The sequence below is a fragment of the Cucurbitaria berberidis genome (assembly GCF_010015615.1).
Source record: "Cucurbitaria berberidis CBS 394.84 unplaced genomic scaffold K460scaffold_5, whole genome shotgun sequence".
Classification (NCBI taxonomy): Eukaryota; Fungi; Ascomycota; class Dothideomycetes; order Pleosporales; family Cucurbitariaceae; genus Cucurbitaria; species Cucurbitaria berberidis.
The window spans coordinates 2,241,275-2,264,705 of record NW_024468939.1 but is presented as its reverse complement, the minus strand read 5'-3'; the positions used below and the strand labels follow the sequence as shown (position 1 = coordinate 2,264,705).

Here is a 23,431-nt window from a genome sequence, read left to right as displayed (position 1 = left end):
AAGAACGGTGAGAGTAGAATGGTAATAAAATGCGTTTGGCTTACAGTTTCGTCTTCAACTGTCGTGATGCTTCGGCTCCCCACCCGCGTACTACGCTGATTATCCCGTCAAGAAGCCTATACATAAGCCCAACGCGCCAATGACATTAGTTAGACCTCTTAGAGATTACCTACAAGTCACGGTTCGGCCCGCAATCCCAAGCAAGTACTCCGAACACAACGTGCCTATTGCTTAGATCTGAAGACTTAATAATAGACAGACACATGCTCTTACTATCCACCCTCTCGCTCACCTCCTCCTCCTCCTTCTTCCAACTTACAATGGCATCATCTACACCTTCCAATACCACGAGTCTCCCCGTCACTCGGGTCGCCTGTTTCAAGTTCCACCCCAACGTCACCGACGCGCAAAAAGCCGGCCGCACATCAGCCTTCTTGGATCTCTATGCCAGCCATCAAGAACTGATTCTCGGCTTGCCGAAAGGTGGGCGGCCGCTCAATACGCCGCTTGACTTGACGAATGTGAAGAGGGAGAAAGGGTGGGATACGGGGTTCGTGGTCGTGTTCAAGGTATGTTGAGTGTGCGTGTATTGGAAGTTGGTGGAAGTGGAAGAGGCTGAGTGAGATATAGGATGATGCCGCGAGGAAGGAGTTTGATACGGACGCCGGACATGATAGGCTGAAGGTATGTCAGGACAATATTCCTCGTGGATCTGAGCCTGACGTCGTGCAGAATGAGACGGATCCGCTGCTGGAGCAGGTGTTCGTATATGACTTTGTCGAGCAAACGAACCTGGGTTGGTAGTGCTGCAATAATCCTCGATGAAGTTCATTTGATTGTGTCGAGAAATATCGTCCTTGCGTAGATCTTAATTTTGGATTATCAAGGTACTAAAGCTCACCCGGCTGGCCTATCTGTGCTTCGTCTAATCTGTCGGAAGTGGCATAAAACCATTCGGGATTTGCGATTTTGGATTATGCCTCTGCTCTGCCTTCCGCTTCTTCCTCTCTGCCTCCCTCGCCTGTCGCTTCTTCACCTTATTCGATACCTGCTGAGTAGGTAATTCTACACCAGCTGATGCATAGATTTCCTCGACCAGGTCTTTCAGCTTTTCATGCCCTACTAATGTCTTTCCCCTCTGGCCTGGAACAGAGAACATGTTGCTTATCGACGGGAATTTATTCATGCGCTCATCTATGCTAGACAAGCAACCATGGAGCTTAGCGTCGTTCTCCTCGGTAAATTTAAGACATGCCCCGACGATTTGTTTGAGCATGCGTAATGAGTAAAGAACGGCTTGGATGCGAGCCATGAGCTGTATAAATGCCCACGTGTTGTCGAATTCTCCATTGAGGACGCGTAGAACCAGAGCCACCGAGGGTGCGGTGTTTAGATCGGCGAGTACAAGGCTCAGAGAGAATAACGGCCAGAGCAGATTCGCTTCGACCGCTTTTGACGAAGCCCACTTCGCCAGAGCGCTGACCTGTTGCTCTAGGTCAACGGCTAGTACTTGCATGTTCGAGGTGCAATACATCTTGATCTCGTGCACTGAGATACCTTGCGCTTTCCGTTTGTACTCGTGAACAACCGCATTTTGAGGCGCCAGAAGCGAGTAGGCTAAGATGCGAATGTTTTGTCCCATATTCCATGCAGATGCCTGATTAGGGTCTTCAACCAGTAGTGGGAGATATACAAGGGGTAGTATAGAGCCGTCCAAAGCTTGATGCACGAACTCAGACACTCGAACGTCTAGGCCTTGTAGGTTGAATGATCTAGCTCTGGTTTGGGAGAGGTAAGCTGGCGCAGCAGCTTCGGCAGTGTAACGCGTACTGAAAGCTAGGTAGTCGTTAGACGCTAGATCTAAGGCTTGCGATTTGCGAAGTATATCGCTCGCGAGATCAGATGGTCCTTGGGATATGGAGAACGCAAATGGGACTAAGCTCTTCAATTGCAGTTTCTGTCGTATTTGCTCCGGCGAGTATGCCCTGATGCCCGCCGATAGATCAGCGTCTTGCGGAAAAACGATCAGCGTCTCTGGAGGATAGTCGTAAAGAATGAGATCGGTGTCGCTTGTGAAAATGAGACAATGTCCATCATTTTTCGCGTACAACGCACACCAGTCGTCAGCTTCTCCAGGTACGATGTGTGTTCTAGAGGCGAAAGGTGACTTTACTAGGGCTTCTCTTAATGCTGGAGCAAGGAAAGCAAATGCATTGGAGCCTAAGTACGTTGGTATCGGGCATGCTTCGGTTGGGTAGCTGGCGCGTAGCTGCTGGACTCGCTTGTTGTTCTGCTCGAGTCTTGAGAGCCTCTCGCCTCGCTTTGATTGTGGAAGGGCTCCATCGAACAGTATTTTTGACCTGGGATCGATATATTAGCAATGATCGACTCAATATATATGCATGTCACGCATGATTTCTGCACGTGAGCATAGCAGCTACCGCAGCGAGGCTTGCCATATCAGAGATGAAGGCAGGGAACACACGATGCCAAATTTAGAATTGATCTATTAGGGCTAGATGAAGCACGAATGTGCGCACCTTGTAGTCCATATGTGATATAGCACCGCGTCCCGAGGCTTGAGCATGCAAGCTAGACAATAAGGGGCGACGACGGTCACTCACACCTTAATGTTCATATCCTCCAATGAGTTTAACCAGCGAAAGGCTGCCGTAATGATATCCGCATAGGATGGGATCCTGGTCTGACCGGCTGAGGCAACGAGGGCGAGTTTATGAGCATAGTAGGCCAGTGCTGGCCCGTCGAGTATCGCCGAGTATCCCTCCACTTCCTGAAGTGAATACCGGCTCGCATACGGCTCGAGACGCCTAGCCAGCCCGGCAACACCCATTCTGGATGTACTCAGAGCACTTTCTAGATGGGATGGGGATAGGGGAAGAAAAGTTGGTTGGTGAGGCTGAGGTGGAGTGGCGGATCTCCTTCCGCACACGTGTTAGTGGGCGCCATGAACAGCGTCATCCCGCGTGGTGGGGAAAGCGCGACCTGCCCCTCACCTGAGCTCAAAAGTTGCCCGCTGCCAACTCAACAACACTTCAATCACCCCAATCTGCATCAATTGCACAATAACAGCCTGAAGTATATACCCAGTCACCATGAGCGTGCGAACAGTCCAAATCAAACCCTACCAGGACCAGAAGCCCGGCACGTAAGTCCAACCACGCTCTCGTCATACCCCATCCCCCGGATCTTCATAGTGGAGCCTGGAGACCCTCACGTATCTTCGCGGCTGTTACTTGCACCAGCTGCGAACACATCTGAAGTATCCACGCGTAGCTATGTTATCAATTGACCATGGCTGACTTGTGGTTCCGCACTAGTTCTGGCCTCCGCAAAAAGGTCAAGGTCTTCCAGAAGGAGAACTATTCGGAGGCTTTCGTTGCCAGCATCCTGCAGTCAATCCCTGAAGGCGTAGCTGGCTCCTTTCTTGTCGTTGGCGGTGATGGTCGGTACTGGAACCCCGAGGTCACCCAACTGATCGCCAAGATCGGCGCTGCGTATGGCGTCAAGAAACTCTTAATCGGCCAGAACGGCATCCTCAGCACACCTGCAGCCAGTCACGTTATCCGGATACGGAAAGCAACTGGTGGTATCCTGCTGACCGCAAGCCATAACCCAGGTGGTGAGTAGATATCGATGGGGCTGGAGATATTCAGAGCCCTATCAGCTAACCATGTACAGGCCCCGAGGAGGACTTCGGTATCAAGTACAACCTGGCCAATGGCGCACCGGCCCCCGAGAGCGTCACAAACAAAATCTACGAGACCTCAAAGACCCTCACGTCCTATAAGATCGCCGACATCCCCGACGTCGACCTGAGCACAATCGGCACTCAGAAATATGGAGACCTTGAAGTTGAGATTATCCACTCGACTGAGGACTACCTCAAGATGCTCAAGGACATCTTTGATTTCGACCTGATCAAGTCATTCCTCAAGCAGCACTCCGACTTCAAGGTTCTCTTCGATGGCCTAAGCGGTGTTACGGGCTCATACGGTGTCGACATTTTCGAGAAAGAGCTTGGCATCCCGAACAGCACGCAGAACTGCATACCTAAGCCAGACTTTGGCGGCCATCATCCCGATCCCAACCTTGTCTATGCCAAATCTTTGGTCGACGCGGTTGATAAGAATGGTATCCACTTCGGCGCAGCTAGTGACGGTGACGGCGACCGAAACATGATCTACGGCGCAAATAGCTTTGTCTCACCCGGTGACAGCTTGGCCATCATTGCCCACCATGCCGAGCTCATTCCATACTTCAAGAAGCAGGGCATCTATGGTCTAGCACGAAGCATGCCCACATCTGGTGCAATTGATCTTGTCGCAAAGAAGAAGGGCGTGGAGTGTTACGAGGTGCCCACAGGCTGGAAGTTCTTCTGTGGTCTCTTTGACTCTGACAAGATGAACATCTGTGGTGAGGAGAGCTTTGGAACTGGCAGCAACCACATCCGTGAGAAGGATGGCTTATGGGCTGTTGTTGCTTGGCTCAACATCCTTGCTGGAGTCGGACAGCAGAGCGGTACTACACCCAGTATTGCCTCGGTTCAGAAGGACTTCTGGGAGACATACGGACGCACCTTCTTCACCCGCTACGACTACGAAGGTTGCGAGACCGAGGGCGCAAACAAGGTTACTAGCCACATGAAGGAGCTCATCACAACAAAGAAGGACGAGTTCCTCGGCTCAACTGTCTCCGGTCGCAAGGTCGTCGAGGCTGACGACTTCTCTTACACGGACCTCGACGGTAGCGTCAGCAAGAACCAAGGTATCTATGTAAAGTTCGACGACGGCAGCCGCATTGTCGTTCGCCTGTCTGGTACCGGTAGCAGCGGCGCTACTATCCGTTTGTACATTGAGAAGCACACGAGCGACGAGTCTACCTACGGCCTAGACGCACAAGACTACCTCAAGGACAACGTGAAGCTGGCGACCGATCTCTTGAAGCTACAGGAGTACATTGGCCGCACCGAGCCTGATGTCAAGACTTAAGGGATTTGAAAGCAAAGACACGGGACTTGATGCCTGAGAATGATAGCGTGTGAAGAGGCCAGGACCTAATCGTAGCATAAATCACTTCAGCAGTTAGCATTGCAAATACATGCAGCACGTAATATAATGCGATACGTGCACTTGTGGGACTATTCAGAAAGTGAGCAGTCTGCCGCGTGACCAACGCGTGGAGTTGTACTGACAGTCATCATGACCTCTTGGGAAATTGCGCGTGTGGCTTAGCCGCCCGCCGACGTCACTCACCCCAAACTAAGCAACAAGCCGTCTCCATAACACTAGCATTGACCCCCCCCGAACAGTCCTCACTCAACCTGTCGCAAACTCCAAAGTCTACTCAAAGCAACACGAGTGGCCTTCTATCTCTTCTCGCCTTCCTCCAGCAACACTTGCCCGCAAGCGCATTCCTACACCGCAAATATGGCCGAAAAAGAAGGGTCCGCTGTGCCCCCGCAGGCAAAGAGCTCCTGGTCGAGCTTCCTCAAAGTATTGCAGCACCTCGCGCAGCCCTCTCTACTCATGCTCACACGATGGTAGTCGATAGCATCCTTCAATGGCGACCTGTCGACTATGACCGCGCCCGCCTTTATCCTCTCCACCAAATCTCTTACCGAGTTCTCCTCTTACTGGACCGAACACCCCACCGTCTTCGTCGCACCCGCCGCTGAGAAGGACCCGGCCAAGCGAGCCATGCTGGTCTTGAAGTGGTTCCTGAGTACACTCAAACAACAATATGCTAGCCGGAGCGAGAAGCTGGGGAGTGAGAAGAAGCCTCTAAATCCTTTCCTGGGCGAATTGTTCCTGGGCAAGTGGGAAGACGCAGCAGGCACCACGCAGCTCGTCAGCGAGCAAGTCAGGTACGCACGAACACTTTCTCACAGCTGTTTTGAGCTGGCAGCTAACGCAATGCGACCAGCCATCACCCACCTGTCACGGCCTACTCCATCTGGAACAGCCAGCATGGCGTCCGGTTGGAAGGCTACAACGCGCAGAAGGCATCGGTCAAGACCACCATCAACGTCAAAGTAGGATATCCCGTACCTCACGTTGTTCGAAGCTAATCTTTTGCAGCAAGTCGGACATGCCCTCCTCCACCTCGATGCTTTCGACGAATCCTACCTTATTACTCTCCCTTCCCTCCACATCGAAGGTCTCATTATGGGTTCACCATATGTCGAGCTGAACAGTAACACATATATCCAGTCATCCTCCGGCTACACAGCACGCATTGATTATAGTGGCAAGGGCTGGGTGTCTGGCAAGAAGAATACATTCTCCGCAGTTCTCTACCCTACAGGCAAAGAGAAGGACACAATCTACAAGGTAGATGGGCAATGGAACACTTCCTTCCAGATCAAGGATGCAAAGACCAAGACCGTAGTCGACACATTTGACCACAAGGTCATCTCGACTACGCCCCTCACCATCGCGCCCATTGAACAGCAAGACGACTTCGAAACCCGCCGCGCGTGGAAGAAGGTCGCCGAGGCCATCAATAAGGGCGACATGGATCTTACATCCGCAGAAAAGACCATCATCGAGAGCCGCCAACGTGAGATGCGAAAGGAGGAGAAGGACGCTGGACGCGAATGGGAGCGCACCTTCTTCACCCGCGCAGAGAAGTTCCCGCTGTTCGAACAGCTGGCACAGAAGATCGGCGAGAAGGTGAACGATGACCAGACAAATGGCGTATGGAGTTTTGATCAGCAGAAGTCGAGTGCTGCTAAGAGCCCGTTCCATCCTGAAGTTAAGCCGCCGATTTACGAGAGGAAGTGAGGAGCCGAGTGCTGCTTCACCCCTGTCTTCCATTTCGAGATATCACTTTGGCGTACTTAGTTTTAATGTAATGATAGCGGAAAAGGCTAGGTTGGGTGGGCGCCTGAGCATTCTTTGGTAGTGGTACACCTGATCGCTATAGGCACTGTCCTGGCCAAATCTCCTTGCAACAATGACGCGTTACACTAAGGGCTCGCAACACTGTGTACACATCATCACCAGGGGAGAACTGAATAATAGCGGGAGCGAAACTACTATACCGACTAATCTTACACAAGCCCACAAGCTCTTATGATTACAAGTTGAAGCTGCGCCTCCTCAAACATCTTTTGTACCGGTGCGCTTATCGTTCCCATGTCTCTGCCAGCATTGGCGAAAGATCTCCATCTGAGTTTCTTAGATTAGCAAAACGGGGCTCTGTTATGATCCATGCTGCCATGCTTCGGCTTCTTCTCGGCTTCCGAAGTGCGACGTTCGAAAAGTAGCACAACCTCAACCTCGGAGCTCCGGTTGACTCACCTCCATCTTGCACGCCCGCCAGTCTTTCTTTTCATAGTAACAGTCTGTCAACTTCGTGTTCTCGTCTATCTTGAAATCAATCGGTGGCTCTCATTGCCAATCAGGCCAACGCACCCGCACAGCCTGTACTGAAGATCCTCTTGTCCCTGTCACCTAATTAGCTCATCGCTCTAGCTAATTCTCCACGCTTGCACACACCACTCATCTGGTTCATCGTCGATTACTAGTTGCGCAGCCGCAGCGCGTTCCTTGTCGCCATTTGACATATTGAACGATCTAAGATTCGGGGTTTTGTGAAGTCCAATTGGTTTGCGAGTGGGCTTGCTTCGCATTCAAGTGGTGCACGGAGTACAGTCGGAGAAATTCTGTTCCGGAGGTGGACGTCACCACAGCTCACATTATGGCGACCAAGAAGATGAATGTTTTGGTATACTCTGGTATCTATTTCCTCGTCTCCATAATTACAATGCAGCTGCTGATGCAGAGCAAGGTAACGGCAGCACTACAGAATCTGTCCGCCACTGCCTGTACACCTTGCGACGACTTCTATCACCTTCCTACGCTGTGATACCAGTCTCAGGTGACATCATCATCAAAGAGCCCTGGTTCAGCAAATGTGCTCTTCTTGTCTTTCCGGGCGGCGCAGATCTCGGCTACTGTCGCACTCTCGACGGTGAGGGCAACCGACGTATTAGCCGCTACGTGAACGCTGGTGGTTCGTACCTTGGCTTCTGTGCTGGCGGTTATTTTGGAAGTGCACGATGCGAGTTCGAAGTGGATGACCCCAAGATGGCGGTTGTTGGGGACAGGGAGCTAGGCTTCTTCACGGGGATCTGTCGAGGACTAGCCTTCGAGGGATTCAAGTATGCGAGTGAGGCAGGTGCCAGAGCTGCAGATATCAAGATTCATAAGGAAGTCTTCGATGACGTAAAAGAAGATGTAGCAGATACCTTTAAGAGTTACTACAACGGTGGTGGCGTGTTCGTCGACGCGAAGAAACTCGAAGACAGAGGTGTTCAGATCCTAGCAACTTATACGGAGGACCTGCACGTCGACTCAGGCGAGGGACAGGCGGCAGTGGTGTACCGGAAAGTTGGCGAAGGCCACGCTGTACTCACTGGTCCGCATCCAGAGTAAGGCGTGGACCCTGCTCTGATCTGCCATGAGCTTACAATGAGCAGGTTCGCTCCGCAAAATCTGAGAAAGATTCCTAGCCTTCCTTCTTACGCGTCAGTCATCGATAGCATCACTGAAACTGATGCCACTCGTCAAGCGTTCATGCGCTTAATTCTCCGGAAATTGGGCCTGCAGGTGAATGAGCAGGAACAAACAGTACCATCCCTCTCCCACCTGCACCTCACGTCTCACAACTTAGCAGACGTCTCCGACCTCGTCGCGAGTTGGTCTGAAATCGTCACTATAGTCGATGGCGATGACTATGTGAAAGGCGAGAACGATGTCTTCCGCATTGAGAGAGAAGGTAGTGCATGGGGTGTGAAGGAATTGAAGAGAGCCGTGAGCGCGGTTTCCATAAAGCTGCCAACGCTAGCGGTGGCGACCGAAAAAGATGGTGAGCAGAAAGAGAGAAGCGAAGGGGAAGAGACCGATGGCAAGATGAAGCCCAAGACGAAGGTGGACGAGATACAGGAGTGTATTGAGTACACTACAGCTGCATCATCATTATCTGATCAAATTCTGGACTACGACAAGATGATCAAGACCATCATTCCACACGAAAAGGAACTGCCATCTACGAAAGAGACTCCCTTCCACCACGAAGCATTCTACGCCAATTTACGATTCTACCACACCAAGCTAAGAAACCCCGCCGCTTCGTTTGGCAAACATCTCATGTATGGCGAAGTTGTTACGTCTACCAGCACTCTCCTCGAGAAGAACCCGTCCTTGCTCCGGAATCTGCCTAGCGGGTTCACCTTGGCCGCAACAACACAGGTCGCTGCAAGAGGGAGAGGAGGAAACGTCTGGATTGCACCGCCAGGAGCAATGATGTTCTCTACTGTTTTGCATCACTCGTTTGTGCTGAACCAGAGCGCTCCGGTGATTTTCATACAATATCTCGGTGCGCTAGCCGTCGTTCAGGGTATCAAAGGTTACGCGCCAGGGTACGACAAGATCCCCGTCAAGCTCAAGTGGCCGAACGATATCTTCGCACAGCTGCCTGGCTCTTCGAACAACCCGGTTATCAAAATTGGCGGTGTCCTTGTCACCTCCAGTTACTCCGGATCAACTTACGACATCGTCTGTGGGATCGGGCTTAACGTCTCCAACGCCCTACCCACCACATCCCTCAATCTCCTCGCAAGCAGCCAATCCCCGCCACTAAAGGCGTTCACACCTGAAAAACTCCTCGCGTCCATCCTTGCGCATTTCGAAGCGTTGTACTCCACGTTCTGCCAGACGGGATTTAATCGGGACATGGAAGGTGATTACTACGATCATTGGTTGCATACGAATCAGATCGTTACGTTGGAGACGGAAGGTGGCATGAAAGCACGGATCAAGGGCATAACGCGGGACTGGGGGCTCTTGCTTGCAGAGGAGTTAGGGTGGGAGGACAGGCCGACCGGTCGGTTGGTGACGTTGCAGAGCGATAGTAACAGCTTTGATTTCTTTCGCGGGCTAGTAAGACGCAAGCTATAGGTCCCGGTAGTGGGGTTACTTGGGGCCCCCAAAAATTAAAACAAACAAACAGTTGGATACAATTCTTCTTAAGGTACGTCTATGGAGTGGCGATATCTGAACAGATAGTCCTAGAGCATTGGTGCTTTTATTGTTTTTCCGATACGAATTTCCCTCGGCTAGCCGAGTTCAACCTCAAGTTTGAAAGCAAATAAAAGATGCCAGCGCCTTTGTTGAGCTATCGCTAGTCTGTGGGGTTGTACTTTTGGTGCGGAGATGTTTGTGATTACGTGGAATCTTCGTTGAAAGCAGGAAGCAGAATAAGGTCTATATCCTCTGCGCTAGAAAAGGAGATTGTTTAACACTATTTGAAACGTATTTGGAGAGTTATTAGACAGCTTTGTTAATATCATTTGGAGGTAGTCCCGTGGTGGCTGACATAGCCACTGTGAGGAGCTTGTCCAATGATGGGCAAAGCAGGGCGTTGCAGCCTTGCAGCCTTGCACTGCCCCGCTTTAACATCCATATACCGTACATGTAGGGTGCGCTGCTCTTCTCATCTACTCGATTAAATCTCACTACGCATACGTGCGAATTTGCTCCCTCTCACCAACGCATTGCTTACTTGCTTTTATCCTGCATCAGACGCACGACGCTCAACATGGATGATAACGATGGAACTAGCCCACCCAAAACCTCCCCCCAGCAGGCCACACCTGACTGCTTTAAGCACGCCGCGCTCGATCATAATGCGCCATCAATTCGTCTTATCCGCGTCTGCCGACACAGGTCGCCGGAAGGCTACATCCAATGCGAGGTTCGACACACCACTATCAATAGCACATACATCTGCCTCTCGTATACGTGGGGTGACGAACTTGGATGGAACGACGACGTTAGTAAAGGGCATTGGATTTTAATGGATGGAGAACGTTTCTGGGTTCGCAAGAACTTACACTGCTTCCTGCGTGTAGCGCGGCACAAGCATCGTCTTCACTGGCTTTGGATAGACGCCTTGAGTATTGACCAGACCAACAATACAGAGCGAACACATCAAGTACAGCAAATGGGCCGTATATTCTCGGAAGCCAAAGAAGTGATCTCGTGGCTAGGGCCTAACCGTAGGATTGCCGAGTTCCTTAGCAATGCTCCCCAACAAGGATTCGATGCACATGGATTTCACGATTTCTGCAATTCTGAGTATTGGAACCGTGCTTGGATCACACAAGAGGTTGCTCTCTCGCGCCGGTCAACACTTATGGCACGGGGAGAAGAGCTAGAGATGAACCAATTACCATTGATCAAGGACGAAAAAGAGCACTCGGAGTACCTGTCAAGGTTGAACGACCTTAGCCCCCGGTCCTCGCATCGTCTAAAAGGGAAAAATCTCATCTATCTTCTGAAAAAGTTCATGTTCAAAGAGTGCCACATTGCACGAGATCGCGTCTTCTCGTTGCTAGCACTTTGTGGCGAGGGTTCCAATCTTCAAGTTGACTACAAGATATCGAGCGAAGAGCTAGCCTACAACATCCTAACCATCTGCCGGCAGTCAATCTGCTTTTGTACAGTGCGCGTCGTCTGTAGAGCGTTGCGGATCCTAGATCGCCCCCATACAGACTTCTCGGATCCCTTCAAGAAACGTCTCATAGCCAGCATTACACTCCCAATATCTCAACATGATTGGCCGGATGACATAGAAAAACAGGATCCAACGCAAACTAGTGGATCGAAGCAAGCTGAAACACACCCCAATGACCCACCATCGATGTTCACCATCCGACTCGGGCACCTTTGCGATGCCTTTGACTCAGGTGTTGGTAGACGTGTTACGTTCCGTATGAATTCCTCAGAACCTCTATTTTCCTACCAATACCACAACAGTATTTCGGGAATAAACGAAAAGCCCATTTACCGCCACTACGGGTGCTCTGTGCAATTCTCGGATGACAATAAATTCGCCACTCTGCACCTATCCCTCGGTCTACTCGTTGATCTCTTGAAACTACCTAATAATGAGAATATAAGCTGCATGCGAATACTTGGCTTGGAACCCAAGTCGAAATCTCTAGAGAACAGGCTCCAACTATATGGCACCGAAAAAGAAAAGTAGGCGCTTCAGATTAGCGTGGATTAGTGACTGCAACACAACCGAGGCAGTAGCACAGTGACTGGAACGATGCGCCTAGCCGCATTCGAGGGTTCAGAGGATCAAGCCAGGCGTTGTAGGGGGAAGTCAACGTACTCCATGAATGCATTTGCCATGACAGAATGCCTGAGGGGCATTCGAGCTCTAAAGCAACTTTTGTAGTTGTTTTGCTACTCTCTAAGCATCATCTGCGACTGGCGATGGCGAGGAGGGGGGTGCAGAACGGAGGTGTCGAAGGGGGGCCCAGATATCTTTGGTTCGCGACGCCCCGACCTGGCTGTGCCGCAATACTGCTTTTTCAAGTAAGAGATTCCACTTTCTTGGGTAGACGTAACTTGCACAGTTGTGAATGATACGAGGGATTTGTGAGACTGGATTACCTCTATGGAAGACAGGATTGAGATACTGTTGGTGGTTGTGCGCTGTGTAGAGGAATCAGAATACACAAGGATCTCTAGTGGAACTCTTGTCAAATGTTGATTGAGTGTAATGAGTATCTAGGCTCTGCGGGAGGTAACGCTCCAAATCGCACCATCTAAATACTACTGTGTGAGATCGCAAGCATCAGTATCATGACGCCGCCGTACCAGCCCTCTTCTTCTTCCCTTTGTCGTCATAGTCTAAGATCTTCCTCCGCCGATGGTTCTGCGCCATCTTCCACCGTACATACAATAGCACTGCATCTTTAAACCCCACAAACAAGCAACCTCCCACGATGCTCCGTCCCCAGCGCGTCTGTAAGAAGCTCGTGGGCTTGCCCACACCTCCTAATCTACCACCAGTGTTGACCCAACCGCCAAGCCAAGAGGTAGCAGGTGAGCCTGCTGGTGGGGAAACCCAGGAAGTTGGTAAGCTGTGCTTGAGCAGTTCACCCATAGCAGCGGCTATGCTGGGGAATATGAGTGCGCCAAGAATTGTGTCGGCGAGTGAGGTGGTGCTGAAGGCAATGTTACGCTCGCGACGGACGCGTTGACGACGTGGTACAGCGGGAATATTAGGAGCTGGTGCTCCCTCCTGTGCAATGTCGTTGACGTCAATAAGATCTGGCATGGCATCGTTATCCTGTGGTGGCGCATTCATCGGATGTGCTGGACCTCGTGCAACAGGCACAGGAGGATTTTCAAAGGCCTCGTGGTTGTCTGCGTCGCCGCCGTTGTTCCAGTCTGCGAATATATCGAAATCAACTTCTATCTCTACGCCGTCGACCATGTCCTCAACGCCTTCGTCATCGTGTACATGGTCGTCGCCGACATTTGCCTGTGCATCCGCAGCGGCATCTTCGCCAGCACGGGGTTGGATCTCCTTGAGCCACTGCTGCTCTCGTGGTAGCCAGACACGATCGTAGTATGCATTGTAAAACCCCCGCAGATATGGTAGAGCGGCGAAGGAAAAGGCTGCGCTAGGCGGCCACTGGAGCTGGAGCAACTCGTCTCCCGGCTGTCCTGAGCTGACGAAAAATATGAGCGGGAGGAAGGGCAGGAATGAGTCAGCAAAAGTGGTTCTGCTAGCGACGAGAACCGTAGGTATCAGCGGCAGCCCTAGATCCAGTCTCCAGTGCTGTCGCAAATGATCGAGCAAGCGCATCGCCACCGATCCCACTTGCGCATTGGGTGTTTCGTACAATGGCCCCAGAATCTGCAGCGCATCCTCGGTCCCAAATATCTGATATATTGTGTGCGTGCCGGACAAGGTCAAAGTTGAATACAGCGCCGTACCCGTCACGAGGGCAAAGCCTGGTAGCAGCAGCGTGCCTGTCAAGCGCTCGACAGTCCTCACCGCGTCTACCACGTAGCTCCTTGGACGCTGAATCACGATCTCGCTCTTACACTGCGGACACAGTATCTTCGCCGCGCGAGTACCTGCCCGCCGTCTTGAGCTCGGCGCCTCCATGTCTGCAATCCAGTCTAGCAAGCACTTCTCATGCGCTACCAGTGAGCAAGCGCAGGGTGACCGCCATTCCGACGTCGTCTCATCGTCTTCGGTCTCGTCGTTGAAGCATATCCAACATTTGCGCGGTTCAAAGTCCTCCTCTTGTGGTGCGCTCTTCTGTGCTGGTGCCTCTTTCTGAGCTTCGAGGGCTGGCGTCGCGGACTGCTTGGGCGGCGAGTTGAGGAGAAGCGTTTGGGAGTCTACCGAATGGGCGGAGAAGCTGTTCGTTCGCGCTGTTTGTTTTTGCTGCGCGGAAGACGACTCGGCGGGAGGTGAAGCCCTACGTTGCGACGCCGGGCGCTGCGGCGGGAGAGATGCCATGTCGGCTGTCAGAAGTGAGGTAGCCTAGGGTCGCAGAGAAGAGAGATGCAGGCTGAATGGTGTTGCGGGTCGTGGGTATAGCGACGAGAGAAGCCGAGAGTCTATGAGAACATGGCGATTGAGAAGATGTCGATCTTGAGAGGACGACAAGTGGGTGGTTGCAGCCTCGGCCTGTGAAAGGACGTTTGTTGACGGATCGCCAACAAAGACGTCACATTCATCGCCAAGACCGAGCACGTGCGCAAAACGGTGTAACATCAAAGCAACGCCAACTGATGGCTACCCGCACGACGTGACTCTTCAGCAGACACACAAAATGGGGAATTCAGAAGGGGTGCAGAAAATGACCGGTTCATGCCATCTGAACGCAGTCCGTGACCTCTAGTTTTGATTCTATCTTCTATCCACTATTTCCCATTCTACTTTCCATAAACGTGCAGTCCTTTGATAGCTCTCCTAGTGTCCCAAATTCTGTGCATCCAATCCCATATCAATCTCTCCTGCCACAGGCGCTTCCATCACATCAAAACCTGGGATACTCCTACCCAACCCAATTCACCATCAAGGAATCTTTGTATGAGGCCACGGCATCTGTACATGAGCTGGATAGCCCTCATAGAATGGCGATGGAGATTGCGCGCCCATAGCCTCTGCTGGTGGGGTATAGTAGGGCACGTGTGGCATGTTCGGAAGCACGATAGGTTGGACGGGTTGCTGGTACGCTAGGTGGTTGCGCAGATGGGCCAACTGGTCGTTGACGAGGTTGCGATGCTGCGTTGTGTTCGGCGACGGTCTGAACGGTCCAGCACCTTCTGGCTCCGGACTCTGAGGCAGACAGGCCAGCTGATCCCGCACAAGGCCGCGATGTCCTGTGGTATTTGGGGATGAAAGGGTTGCTTGATGGCCCTCTGGAACTGAGATTCCGTTCTGTTCCCGGTATAGCGTAGGTTTGTTGCTGAATGCGCACTCTTCCTCGTCGGTTGTCCGATCTTCCCTCCAATGGCTTGTTTCGCTATCGATGTCCGATAAGCTAGCTTCGCTGCGCTGGTAGACTCCTCGAGAGACCTTTACCACCTTGTCAAATGCACCCTCTTTCGTGAAGTCAATGTCAAAGTCTTCATCCGGCGTGTCGTATTGCACAGGCACGCAGTCTGGGTCCAGTTGCTTCCCGTGCATGGCGATGCATGTCTCGCAGTCGTTGCCACTATCTTCAATGTAGAAGATATGCTGAGCGGTGCAATGGGCGTCGGTGCAGTGGTAGGCACCGAGGAAATGGGTGTGGTAGCAGCTTCGATGGTCGGCAAAGTAGGCGATGCACATCGTGTTGATATGTGGCCGTCGGCGTGCGTTAAGTTGAAATTGCTTCTGTTGGAAATGCACAGCTCTGCCAGGGTGGAGACCAGGTTGCGATGATGTAGTAGAATAGAAGAGAGCAGATATTACCTGCATCCACGTGTCGCTTATTAAAGGCATGTCCGTGTCGACAGGTACCTGTAGTGAAAGAAATGGTGTTGCAGGCGCCCAAATCTGGAGCCTAACTTTTTGGAAGTGAAAACAAGTGTTTGGCACCGTGCGTAAGGAGAAAGGACAAGAAGATATGGACAAGAAAGAAGTGAAAAGAAAAACCCGGAACAGTAAGTGAATATGTCTTTTTCGTATTGTGATCTTTTCATCTTTCCGTGTCTCCCACCTACCAGAGAAGCGGAGTTGGAAAGCTCCTGCAAATGGTAGAATTGGTGTTTGCAACGATGGACGGTTTTGGCCATAAACGCAGCCTGGACTCCACCTACCAGCCCTCAATTTGGAACTCAAAAACGCGATCTCCCTTCCCTTTCTCAATGGGCTTTGCATCAACATCGTATAATGTTCTTTCTAGATAGAATGCCTTTCCCTCTTTATCAACCAGCATCACGATGTTCTTTTGCGTTCCATAGCACCCGCTTGTCGCATCTGTTGCCTTGTGCTTGACAACATCGCCAATCTCGTGGGCGGGCATTTTGTGCTCTTCCAAGTGATCGCGACCAATAGCTGGGACGAAGATGCTGTGGCGAAGTTGGTTGAGGTACATGTCCCATTCCTCATTCTCTTTCTGACGGGGCATGGTATCTGTGGTAAGAACACCGAGGAGGCGCTCGACGAGTTGGTCGCGGGAATCATTTGCAGCGAGAGACTCTTTGATAGCGTTCTGGGTCCACGCTTCGCCGTTTACGATCTTTGGCCATGAGCGGTCACCGTACGCTGCGTTGCTGAGGGCATGCGTTTCTCCCTTGTTACCCAGCAATCGTGCAACGCCTTCTACATCTGGCGTGCGGTTACTCACAATCGCCAACCCTGCCCTCTTGCTCTCGTCTCCATCTCCTGCGCTCTTCACGACGTCTTGAACAAACCCGTAGCATAGCGAAAAGCCCCCAACGCCCTTTACACCATCCTCTTCTATCATTCGTCTTGCGAATTCTTCAGTGGTCTCTTTCTTCGCAGGGTCTGACTTTAACCACGCGTTCGGAATCAAACCACGACTCCGTGCGCCTATGACGATGGCTGCACCCTCCTCACGATAGTTGGTCAGTACGGCAACCCGGCCGTGGCGAGTTACACCAAGCCAGGTCCCGTGGACTGGGCGGTGCAGGTCATAACCGCCGAGGACGTGTGTGTCTGGAGAGGGCCACCATGTTGCTTCTGCTGTTGGACGATGGAGATATTCCTAGAGTGAGTCAGTTGTTATGCTGGAAATAGGGTTTGCTGGATCGAGTACGTCTCGGTTATTCAATAGTATGAAGGGGTAGTCTGGATGTGCGGTTGTGAGTATTGCAATACACATTGTGTAGAGTGTTGAGTAGCTTTCGATATAAATATTGAAGTTCTAGGGTGTCGAAGTGTAAGATTGACGTTGAGGTTCTCAAAGTCTAGCGAGTGTAGATGATTTTAGGAATGAGCCGACCGACCGCGGAAGCTTTACCGAGACACGGGGTAGGCGGTGTGGATGCCAACAGATGCTCTGATGCTCACTTATATACGTGTCTCCAGTATTCAGTCATATAGATCATGTGGAGTGAGGTGGAACGATGCATATTGGAATGAAGAATGGATGGTGAAGCCTGATACGCTTGTAATGGGGTACAGTGCCTCGGTAGCCTCTCGTGAACGACCGAAGAGCGGGTATCTGTTGGTCACTTTGGAACATTTAGCGCCGCGTGCCAGACAATAACTCTAGGCAACAGCTGACAGCTGTTTCGAGGGCACATCATACAGCAAGATGTAGCAAAGATGGCTGAACGTGATCCCTTTCACGCGTAGTTAGCCGAAATCCGCTCCCGAGCTCGCATCCCTGCCGCAAGCGCGTCACCGTCCGGTTACACCTTCCCCTGCATCAGCCTTATCGACGTCCCACTGTCAAACATCCTCTCCAGGTACCGTCACCGCCGTCGATACACTAGTTACGCAAGACAGCACCAAGATGGCAGCGAACTTTGCCCCCTACCAGGACATCCCCGAGTCCTCCCGTGCCTTCTCGCCACCACCCCAAGGCGTCTCGTCACCCCGTATAGCCTCCCCACGTACATCTCTCGAACGCACGAGAAACCTCGGCAGCTCCACTCTCACCTCACCACCCAGCCGCGCATACGAGCAGCATGACTATTTCCAAGGCCAGCCACACCAAGAGGCCGCTTCACCCGAAGTCGAACGCGTAGCATGGAACGCCGTCCCCTCTACCTCGCGATCCGGCTTCGGCAGGCCAAGAGAAGATGTCGACATGTTCACTACGAGCTTGGGCTGGAGATTGGACTACGAAGCTTGTCTGGCTTACCTACTTCTCCCGCCGGCGGGTGGCGTACTCCTGTTGGTGCTGGAGCATCAGAGTGATTACGTGCGGTTCCATGCGTGGCAGAGCAGTCTGCTGTTTGCGTTCGCCTTCGTCATACATATCATATTCAGCTGGTCGAGCTTCATAAGCTGGGTGCTGTTTGTGGGGGATATTGTAGGGATTGGCTGGCTGACTTGGAGGGCATATCTCGATGGTAAGTGATTCTCTGGAGGACTCTAGGCATCAGAATAGGTATACTAATAGACGTGCGCAGCTGCGACGCTCGACCGATACGAAGTTCCCTTCTTTGGCCCGCTGGCGAGCTCGATATTGGACGATGAGTAAGACGGGGTCGCTGATACAACTTATTCTCAAGTGCGAGGCATCAAGCTACGGAGTTCAGGGAGCATTTACAGGTATTGGGCGCCGATGTGACGATTTCTCATTTGGCTTGCAGTAGATAGTTGCGTCTTTCCAGCCGTGTGCTGACGCCACACATTATGTTAATATCAACCATACCGTTCTTGAGCGATCTGCCTCAAGAACTCCATAGTCTTCCCTTCTTTTTCCCTCCTCTCGCTCAATCTCTCATTTCTCTCCGCCTCCCTCGCCCGAGCAATCTCCTCTCTTCTGATTTCCCGCTCAGTCATTTTCCTTTGTTCGTCTCGTTTCTTCTTCTTGTACATGTCGATCCCGTCATCGCCCATCAGGTCGGCTTCGGCAACTTCAACGTCGCCGCTTTCCTTAGCATCGCGGAAGGATTGCAGAGTGTTGGTGGTTTCGCGCTTCTTCTCAAGTTGGCGCTCACGGGAGCCGGGATCTGCGCGGGGAGCAAGCTCGTCAAGACGCTCCTTTTGGTCTCTTCTATCTGATTTACGTTCGTAGCGTATGTCGTCAACGTAATCGGCGCGGTCCTGCGAGCGGCTCTCATCTCGTAACTCGTTGCGGTAGGTCAAGTCATCGAGCTTAGGTATGGTGGGGCCGTGGCCTGAGTGTCGCGCAACATCTGTAGGCGGCGCGGGGCCAAAATCATCATCGCTTTGCTCTTCTGTCGCTTGGTTTGCAGCTGCGTAGCTCGGCGAGGCACGCTTTGTGGAAGCTCGGGGTGATTGCGCGCGATATGACTGCACAGTTTCTTGGGCAGTCTTCAGCATGGAAGGATCATACCAGCTACGTGCTAGGTCTCCACGATTCCTGCAACGTCAGCATTCTTCCTCCTTTTAAAGTGCGTGATAAGCGGTGGGGAGGAATGCATACCATCGACTCATAAAACTCTTCCATCGTCCTTTGACTTCCCTCTCATCCAAGTTGTCCAGCTGTATTTGCTTCTGTATGTCTAGATACGACTGGAAGAGTGGCTTATACTCCTCATATTGGCGCTTCGACAGTGGTTTCGCTTTGTATGGGAGCACTACGGGCTTCGGTGCTGGAGAACGCGAGCGTCGTCGTTTGTGTCTGTGTCCTTCATCGTGGTCGCGACGAGGGGAACGTGAGCGGCGTGAGTGGTGGTGCTTAGGGCCCTTATGCGACTCGCGATTTGGCGATCCAGATCGTGATCTCGTCCGATGTGCGTGACCTTCGGGTTCGTGACTTCGAGGCATGTTGGTTGCGGGTTGGGGTTCGGTGGAGAATAGCTCTGGAGATGTTCGGAGTTCGTAGGCGGGCCGCTTCCGCGATCTCGGCTCCACTTGGTCGGGATAACCCGCCTCTCAGCAATACCAACGCTCAACAGTTCAAGATGATGAAGTAACTAGACTACCTTAAGCGAAATAAATAAACGCGTATGTTATGGATACTTTGGGAAATTTAAGAAAACCGTCTTCCAGACGTAAACCCCTTCTGTGGCCCTCTCACCGAAAACAAAAGTTAGTTCAGCAATGGGCTCCTGGTCTAATGAAGTTCTCATCGCCCTCGTCATGCTGGGGGGTGGCATGTGTTCCCCTCAGTATGCTCTGGTGGCGTACGGTCAAACAGACGAACCGCGTGTAAAGCGCCGAACATGGTATGTAAACCTCGTTTGTATACTACATTTCTCGTCTGAGGGACTTAGACGTTGGATTTGGTATAGATCCGTACCTTCAGCAGCACATCATCACCCACGTTGATACTACCATACATGAGCCTGCGCGGACTTAGGATGGCAGGTTCTTCGGGGTATAGTCCTTCTTTGCGGCGGAATTGACAAGGATCGGCTGGTGGCTGTAAGCTATCTATCATGTTGGGGTGGGGGCCGCATTGTTCATCAGTACCATGTAACACAAGCTGAATTGCGATTCATCTATTCGCCATGGACAACCCTGCATACCTCAACTAGATTAGGTTATAGATCATAGTCGACACTAGGAAGAGCCCCGTTTTTCAAGGCCCCTGAGGAAATACCAATTCCACTATACTGTGCAGGTTCTTAGGTCTCATAAAAATAGTAAAGCTACTACTCCATAGGCGCGTTTATATCATCGGATATCCTAGAATATATAGTTATACACCTTATATAACTTCAGAAGAAGCCCATAAGTATAACATAAAACTACTACTCGATAAGGGTGTCAATATTAACACGCAGAGTAGAGGTTATACTAACGCATCCTAGGTCTATATAACCTTTCTTTGTCCAAGGTATCTATACTAGTAAGTTTTAAACCAGCTTACATAGTGTTTGCGTACGCGTGCGGATTATGGGGCTCCGCTCCTTCCAAGGACTACATTAATAAACCTATTCCTCTTGGAGTTTATGGCCACGCTGCTCGCCGTAACTTTGATAGAAAAGTACAGCTATGTAGATCAACAACGGCTTTAGATATGTCCCAGCCTGTCTAAAGGAGTTTTTGATAAAGACAATCAGGATCAATCTATCTTCGCTTTTGCTAGTGAAGACGTTGGAAGGCATTGGTATTATTGAATTTCAAGTTTATTTTGCGGTAATGACTGACATGGTTGCTTTAGTACATCAATTCCAGGCATATTCTGAGAAATCAAGATAGACCAGAGTCTCCAACTACTTGAGAATCGCCTGAAGCAGCTTTCAAACATCTAGGTGATGAAGAAATTCAGAGAAGCAACAGTGCTCACGAGCACTCCAATAGAGCCTTGAAGCTCGGCGGCGCTTTGTGTTAGCTCTGTTAAGCCCAACGACGTACCAGCAGCGGCGAGCGTATGGACGGGCTCAACGGACGCATTAGCCGCAGTGGCTAAAGCCTTGACCAAGTCCGAGACTACAGCCATCTCAGAGTAGGTGAAGGCATAAAAGACTATGGAATGTGTTATAGACAGGACGAGAAACTAGAGGTTTGAAGCTTACGATTCTTAAGGCTGATAATCGTGACCTGAAGTGCGGCGGTGATCTTAGCAACAGCCGCCACCTGGGCTTGGAGACTTTAACATATTGAACATCAGTTTCCACGTACATGGCATTGATAGAAAACATACCCAGCGATCAAATTTGCTTGCGCTGTCGCAACAGTCTGCGGATTGATTGTGGAGGATATCACACACACCCTCTTCTCGACGTCAAATGCTGTCTGCCAGAATGTTGAAGTGGCGTTGCTGATAGCCCTGGCAAGGTCGAATGTTGGTGCAACATTAGTGTAGATGTTACCGCTAAGTGCAGCGTTAGCAGCGGCTATAAAAAAGGGTTAGAAATGATTGCAAAAGCTAAGGGGGGGGGTAGAATTCTGTACCGATACTGTTGGCCTGTAAGTTTAGATGCAGGGCTGAACTGTTCAGAGCATCTGCGATAGCCTGTACGCCATCGACGGCTGGGGCAGTCACGAGCACTGTGGGTAGGATGGCAGGGGCAGCCGCGAGCACTGTGGGCAGGATGGCAGGGGCAGCCGCGAGCACTGTGGACTGGATGGCAGGGGCAGCCGCGAGCACTGTGGGCAGGATGGCAGGGGCAGCCTCGAGCACTGTGGGCAGGATGACAGGGCCATCCGCGAGCACTGTGGGTAGTATGGCAGATTCAACCGTGGGCAGGACGGCAGAGACAACGGCTAGTGCTGCGGTGCGGATGATTGAGGCACGCATGGTGAGGCTTCTGGATATAGCTGTGGTAATCAAGCTGATGAGTGGTGACGTTAGTGTTTGGCAATATCGAAGGACTAAGACAGCCGGAAAAATATACTTAAACTCGTGAAGAATATCCACCACAGTACTACAGGCATGGCTGTGGTAAATGGATTCTTACGACTGTTGGAATGTACTGAGAGCGCCATAGATAGATAGCATCCGTGGAATGCTTCTTAAGCACGATGCACGGGAGCGTCCGAGGAATGCTTCAAGATACGGGAGCGCCCGCAGAATGCTTCTTAAGCACTGTGATTTGATACCCGGGAGACAAGTTCCTGAGGTCCAGCACCAAGGTTTCGGAGGGCATTGCAGTGACCATAAGAGCGGGAATTAAACATCTAGTCGAGCTTTGGTTTCGGAGGCAACGGAGAAAGAGAGACAAAGTGTCTGCGATATATCAACGGAGGAGTCAATGCCACCTATTGTGATAGTTGTCTATGGGATGGGGAAGCAATCACTAGCTACAGAAGATGATGTCGTTAAAATTTAATATCTATCACCTTAGAAGGATACTTACAGCGGATCACCTGTACATTATAGACATTTCCCATTCTGTTCTTCGCTACTTTTCGCGATCCTATGCTTCATTGGCTTGACTAGTCAAGGGAGCCAGTCGTGGCAGACTAGGCTTCACTATGCGCTTTTGATGGATAGTGTGTGATTCTATGTGGAGGAAAATCACTCACTTATCATATATAGCCCGTATTTGCGATAGCTTTCGTGATCGGTGCGCAATTATTATCCGTAGACCCCGTTAGAGAGATCTGGGATTCGAATGTCTTGTAGCGAAGAATTCTACACGCTACTAAAGCCGTGTACACATCAATCGCAGTATTAAGACTAGGCAATGTCTGACAGTAGTAGCAGTGAAGTGCAATCTCCTGCGTTGTCTGAATAATTGTGGATTCTAGTACATCTTAGTTGGTGTTCTCCTTACTGTTGCAATACCGCTTCTACAATTTTTGCAGAAAGCTCGACAAGCTTTACAACTCATCCTTCTCTTTTATAATCCTCCAATCCGGGCGTCCCTGTGACTGAGGTGGAGTAAGGCGATCGGAAAGAGGTTCGCTTGCAGCTGCCGAGAACTTTGAATCTGGCCCGTGCTTTGGCAGATACCGAGGCTGATCAGCCGATGAACCATTTCAGCCGATGAACCACTTTTTACTAGTAAAAAAGCAAAAAATTAAATTTTTCTTTATTTAATAA

The 23,431-nt window shown here is 51.1% G+C and overlaps 14 protein-coding genes across 14 annotated transcripts; 7 read left to right on the top strand and 7 right to left on the bottom strand.

Annotated features, from left to right (window-relative positions):
• The first annotated feature begins 148 nt into the window (after positions 1 to 148).
• On the top strand, positions 149 to 927 carry K460DRAFT_370161 (uncharacterized protein). The gene is made up of 3 exons (XM_040934098.1): positions 149 to 569; positions 631 to 684; positions 733 to 927. The coding sequence occupies exons 1-3, from the start codon at positions 321 to 323 to the stop codon at positions 802 to 804; spliced, it is 375 nt and encodes a 124-aa protein (XP_040784739.1). The 5' UTR covers positions 149 to 320; the 3' UTR covers positions 805 to 927.
• Positions 926 to 2,851, bottom strand: K460DRAFT_409593 (uncharacterized protein; the record flags this gene model as incomplete). The annotated part of the gene is made up of 2 exons (XM_040937264.1): positions 926 to 2,360; positions 2,625 to 2,851. 2 exons carry the CDS (start codon positions 2,849 to 2,851, stop codon positions 926 to 928), a joined length of 1,662 nt encoding a protein of 553 aa, XP_040784738.1.
• A 157-nt stretch (positions 2,852 to 3,008) lies between these two features.
• K460DRAFT_370158 (phosphoglucomutase) lies at positions 3,009 to 5,160 on the top strand. The gene is made up of 3 exons (XM_040934097.1): positions 3,009 to 3,166; positions 3,339 to 3,640; positions 3,700 to 5,160. Exons 1-3 carry the CDS (start codon positions 3,114 to 3,116, stop codon positions 5,007 to 5,009), a joined length of 1,665 nt encoding a protein of 554 aa, XP_040784737.1. The 5' UTR covers positions 3,009 to 3,113; the 3' UTR covers positions 5,010 to 5,160.
• A 287-nt stretch (positions 5,161 to 5,447) lies between these two features.
• Positions 5,448 to 6,803, top strand: K460DRAFT_291433 (Oxysterol-binding protein; the record flags this gene model as incomplete). The annotated part of the gene is made up of 4 exons (XM_040929282.1): positions 5,448 to 5,513; positions 5,565 to 5,884; positions 5,944 to 6,052; positions 6,099 to 6,803. 4 exons carry the CDS (start codon positions 5,448 to 5,450, stop codon positions 6,801 to 6,803), a joined length of 1,200 nt encoding a protein of 399 aa, XP_040784736.1.
• Positions 6,804 to 7,121: 318 nt separating this feature from the next.
• K460DRAFT_420110 (uncharacterized protein) lies at positions 7,122 to 7,588 on the bottom strand (the record flags this gene model as incomplete). The annotated part of the gene is made up of 4 exons (XM_040938061.1): positions 7,122 to 7,190; positions 7,323 to 7,387; positions 7,437 to 7,468; positions 7,521 to 7,588. The coding sequence occupies 4 exons, from the start codon at positions 7,586 to 7,588 to the stop codon at positions 7,122 to 7,124; spliced, it is 234 nt and encodes a 77-aa protein (XP_040784735.1).
• Positions 7,589 to 7,722: 134 nt separating this feature from the next.
• Positions 7,723 to 10,354, top strand: K460DRAFT_319992 (class II aaRS and biotin synthetase; the record flags this gene model as incomplete). Its single annotated transcript, XM_040930441.1, has 3 exons — positions 7,723 to 7,759; positions 7,813 to 8,455; positions 8,504 to 10,354. The coding sequence occupies 3 exons, from the start codon at positions 7,723 to 7,725 to the stop codon at positions 9,981 to 9,983; spliced, it is 2,160 nt and encodes a 719-aa protein (XP_040784734.1). The 3' UTR covers positions 9,984 to 10,354.
• A 269-nt stretch (positions 10,355 to 10,623) lies between these two features.
• K460DRAFT_292175 (uncharacterized protein) lies at positions 10,624 to 11,559 on the top strand (the record flags this gene model as incomplete). Its single annotated transcript, XM_040929339.1, has 1 exon — positions 10,624 to 11,559. A coding segment is annotated over one exon (936 nt), but the record flags the coding sequence as incomplete, so codon positions are not given.
• Positions 11,560 to 12,151: 592 nt separating this feature from the next.
• Positions 12,152 to 12,569, top strand: K460DRAFT_179871 (uncharacterized protein). Its single transcript, XM_040927042.1, has one exon. It carries the CDS (start codon positions 12,231 to 12,233, stop codon positions 12,459 to 12,461), a length of 231 nt encoding a protein of 76 aa, XP_040784732.1. The 5' UTR covers positions 12,152 to 12,230; the 3' UTR covers positions 12,462 to 12,569.
• K460DRAFT_179891 (uncharacterized protein) lies at positions 12,376 to 14,555 on the bottom strand. Its single transcript, XM_040927043.1, has one exon. The coding sequence runs from the start codon at positions 14,356 to 14,358 to the stop codon at positions 12,679 to 12,681; it is 1,680 nt and encodes a 559-aa protein (XP_040784731.1). The 5' UTR covers positions 14,359 to 14,555; the 3' UTR covers positions 12,376 to 12,678.
• A 364-nt stretch (positions 14,556 to 14,919) lies between these two features.
• Positions 14,920 to 15,678, bottom strand: K460DRAFT_409586 (uncharacterized protein; the record flags this gene model as incomplete). Its single annotated transcript, XM_040937263.1, has 1 exon — positions 14,920 to 15,678. The coding sequence occupies one exon, from the start codon at positions 15,676 to 15,678 to the stop codon at positions 14,920 to 14,922; it is 759 nt and encodes a 252-aa protein (XP_040784730.1).
• A 466-nt stretch (positions 15,679 to 16,144) lies between these two features.
• On the bottom strand, positions 16,145 to 17,176 carry K460DRAFT_409585 (DUF833-domain-containing protein; the record flags this gene model as incomplete). The annotated part of the gene is made up of 2 exons (XM_040937262.1): positions 16,145 to 17,059; positions 17,111 to 17,176. The coding sequence occupies 2 exons, from the start codon at positions 17,174 to 17,176 to the stop codon at positions 16,145 to 16,147; spliced, it is 981 nt and encodes a 326-aa protein (XP_040784729.1).
• Positions 17,177 to 17,812: 636 nt separating this feature from the next.
• K460DRAFT_409584 (uncharacterized protein) lies at positions 17,813 to 18,505 on the top strand (the record flags this gene model as incomplete). Its single annotated transcript, XM_040937261.1, has 2 exons — positions 17,813 to 18,374; positions 18,435 to 18,505. 2 exons carry the CDS (start codon positions 17,813 to 17,815, stop codon positions 18,503 to 18,505), a joined length of 633 nt encoding a protein of 210 aa, XP_040784728.1.
• Positions 18,327 to 19,776, bottom strand: K460DRAFT_319981 (uncharacterized protein). Its single transcript, XM_040930440.1, has 2 exons — positions 19,418 to 19,776; positions 18,327 to 19,354 (listed from the first exon to the last, which is right to left on the bottom strand). The coding sequence occupies exons 1-2, from the start codon at positions 19,759 to 19,761 to the stop codon at positions 18,670 to 18,672; spliced, it is 1,029 nt and encodes a 342-aa protein (XP_040784727.1). The 5' UTR covers positions 19,762 to 19,776; the 3' UTR covers positions 18,327 to 18,669.
• A 1,762-nt stretch (positions 19,777 to 21,538) lies between these two features.
• Positions 21,539 to 22,552, bottom strand: K460DRAFT_179816 (uncharacterized protein). The gene is made up of 3 exons (XM_040927041.1): positions 22,281 to 22,552; positions 21,838 to 22,217; positions 21,539 to 21,757 (listed from the first exon to the last, which is right to left on the bottom strand). Exons 2-3 carry the CDS (start codon positions 22,181 to 22,183, stop codon positions 21,645 to 21,647), a joined length of 459 nt encoding a protein of 152 aa, XP_040784726.1. The 5' UTR covers positions 22,184 to 22,217; positions 22,281 to 22,552; the 3' UTR covers positions 21,539 to 21,644.
• Positions 22,553 to 23,431: the final 879 nt, after the last annotated feature.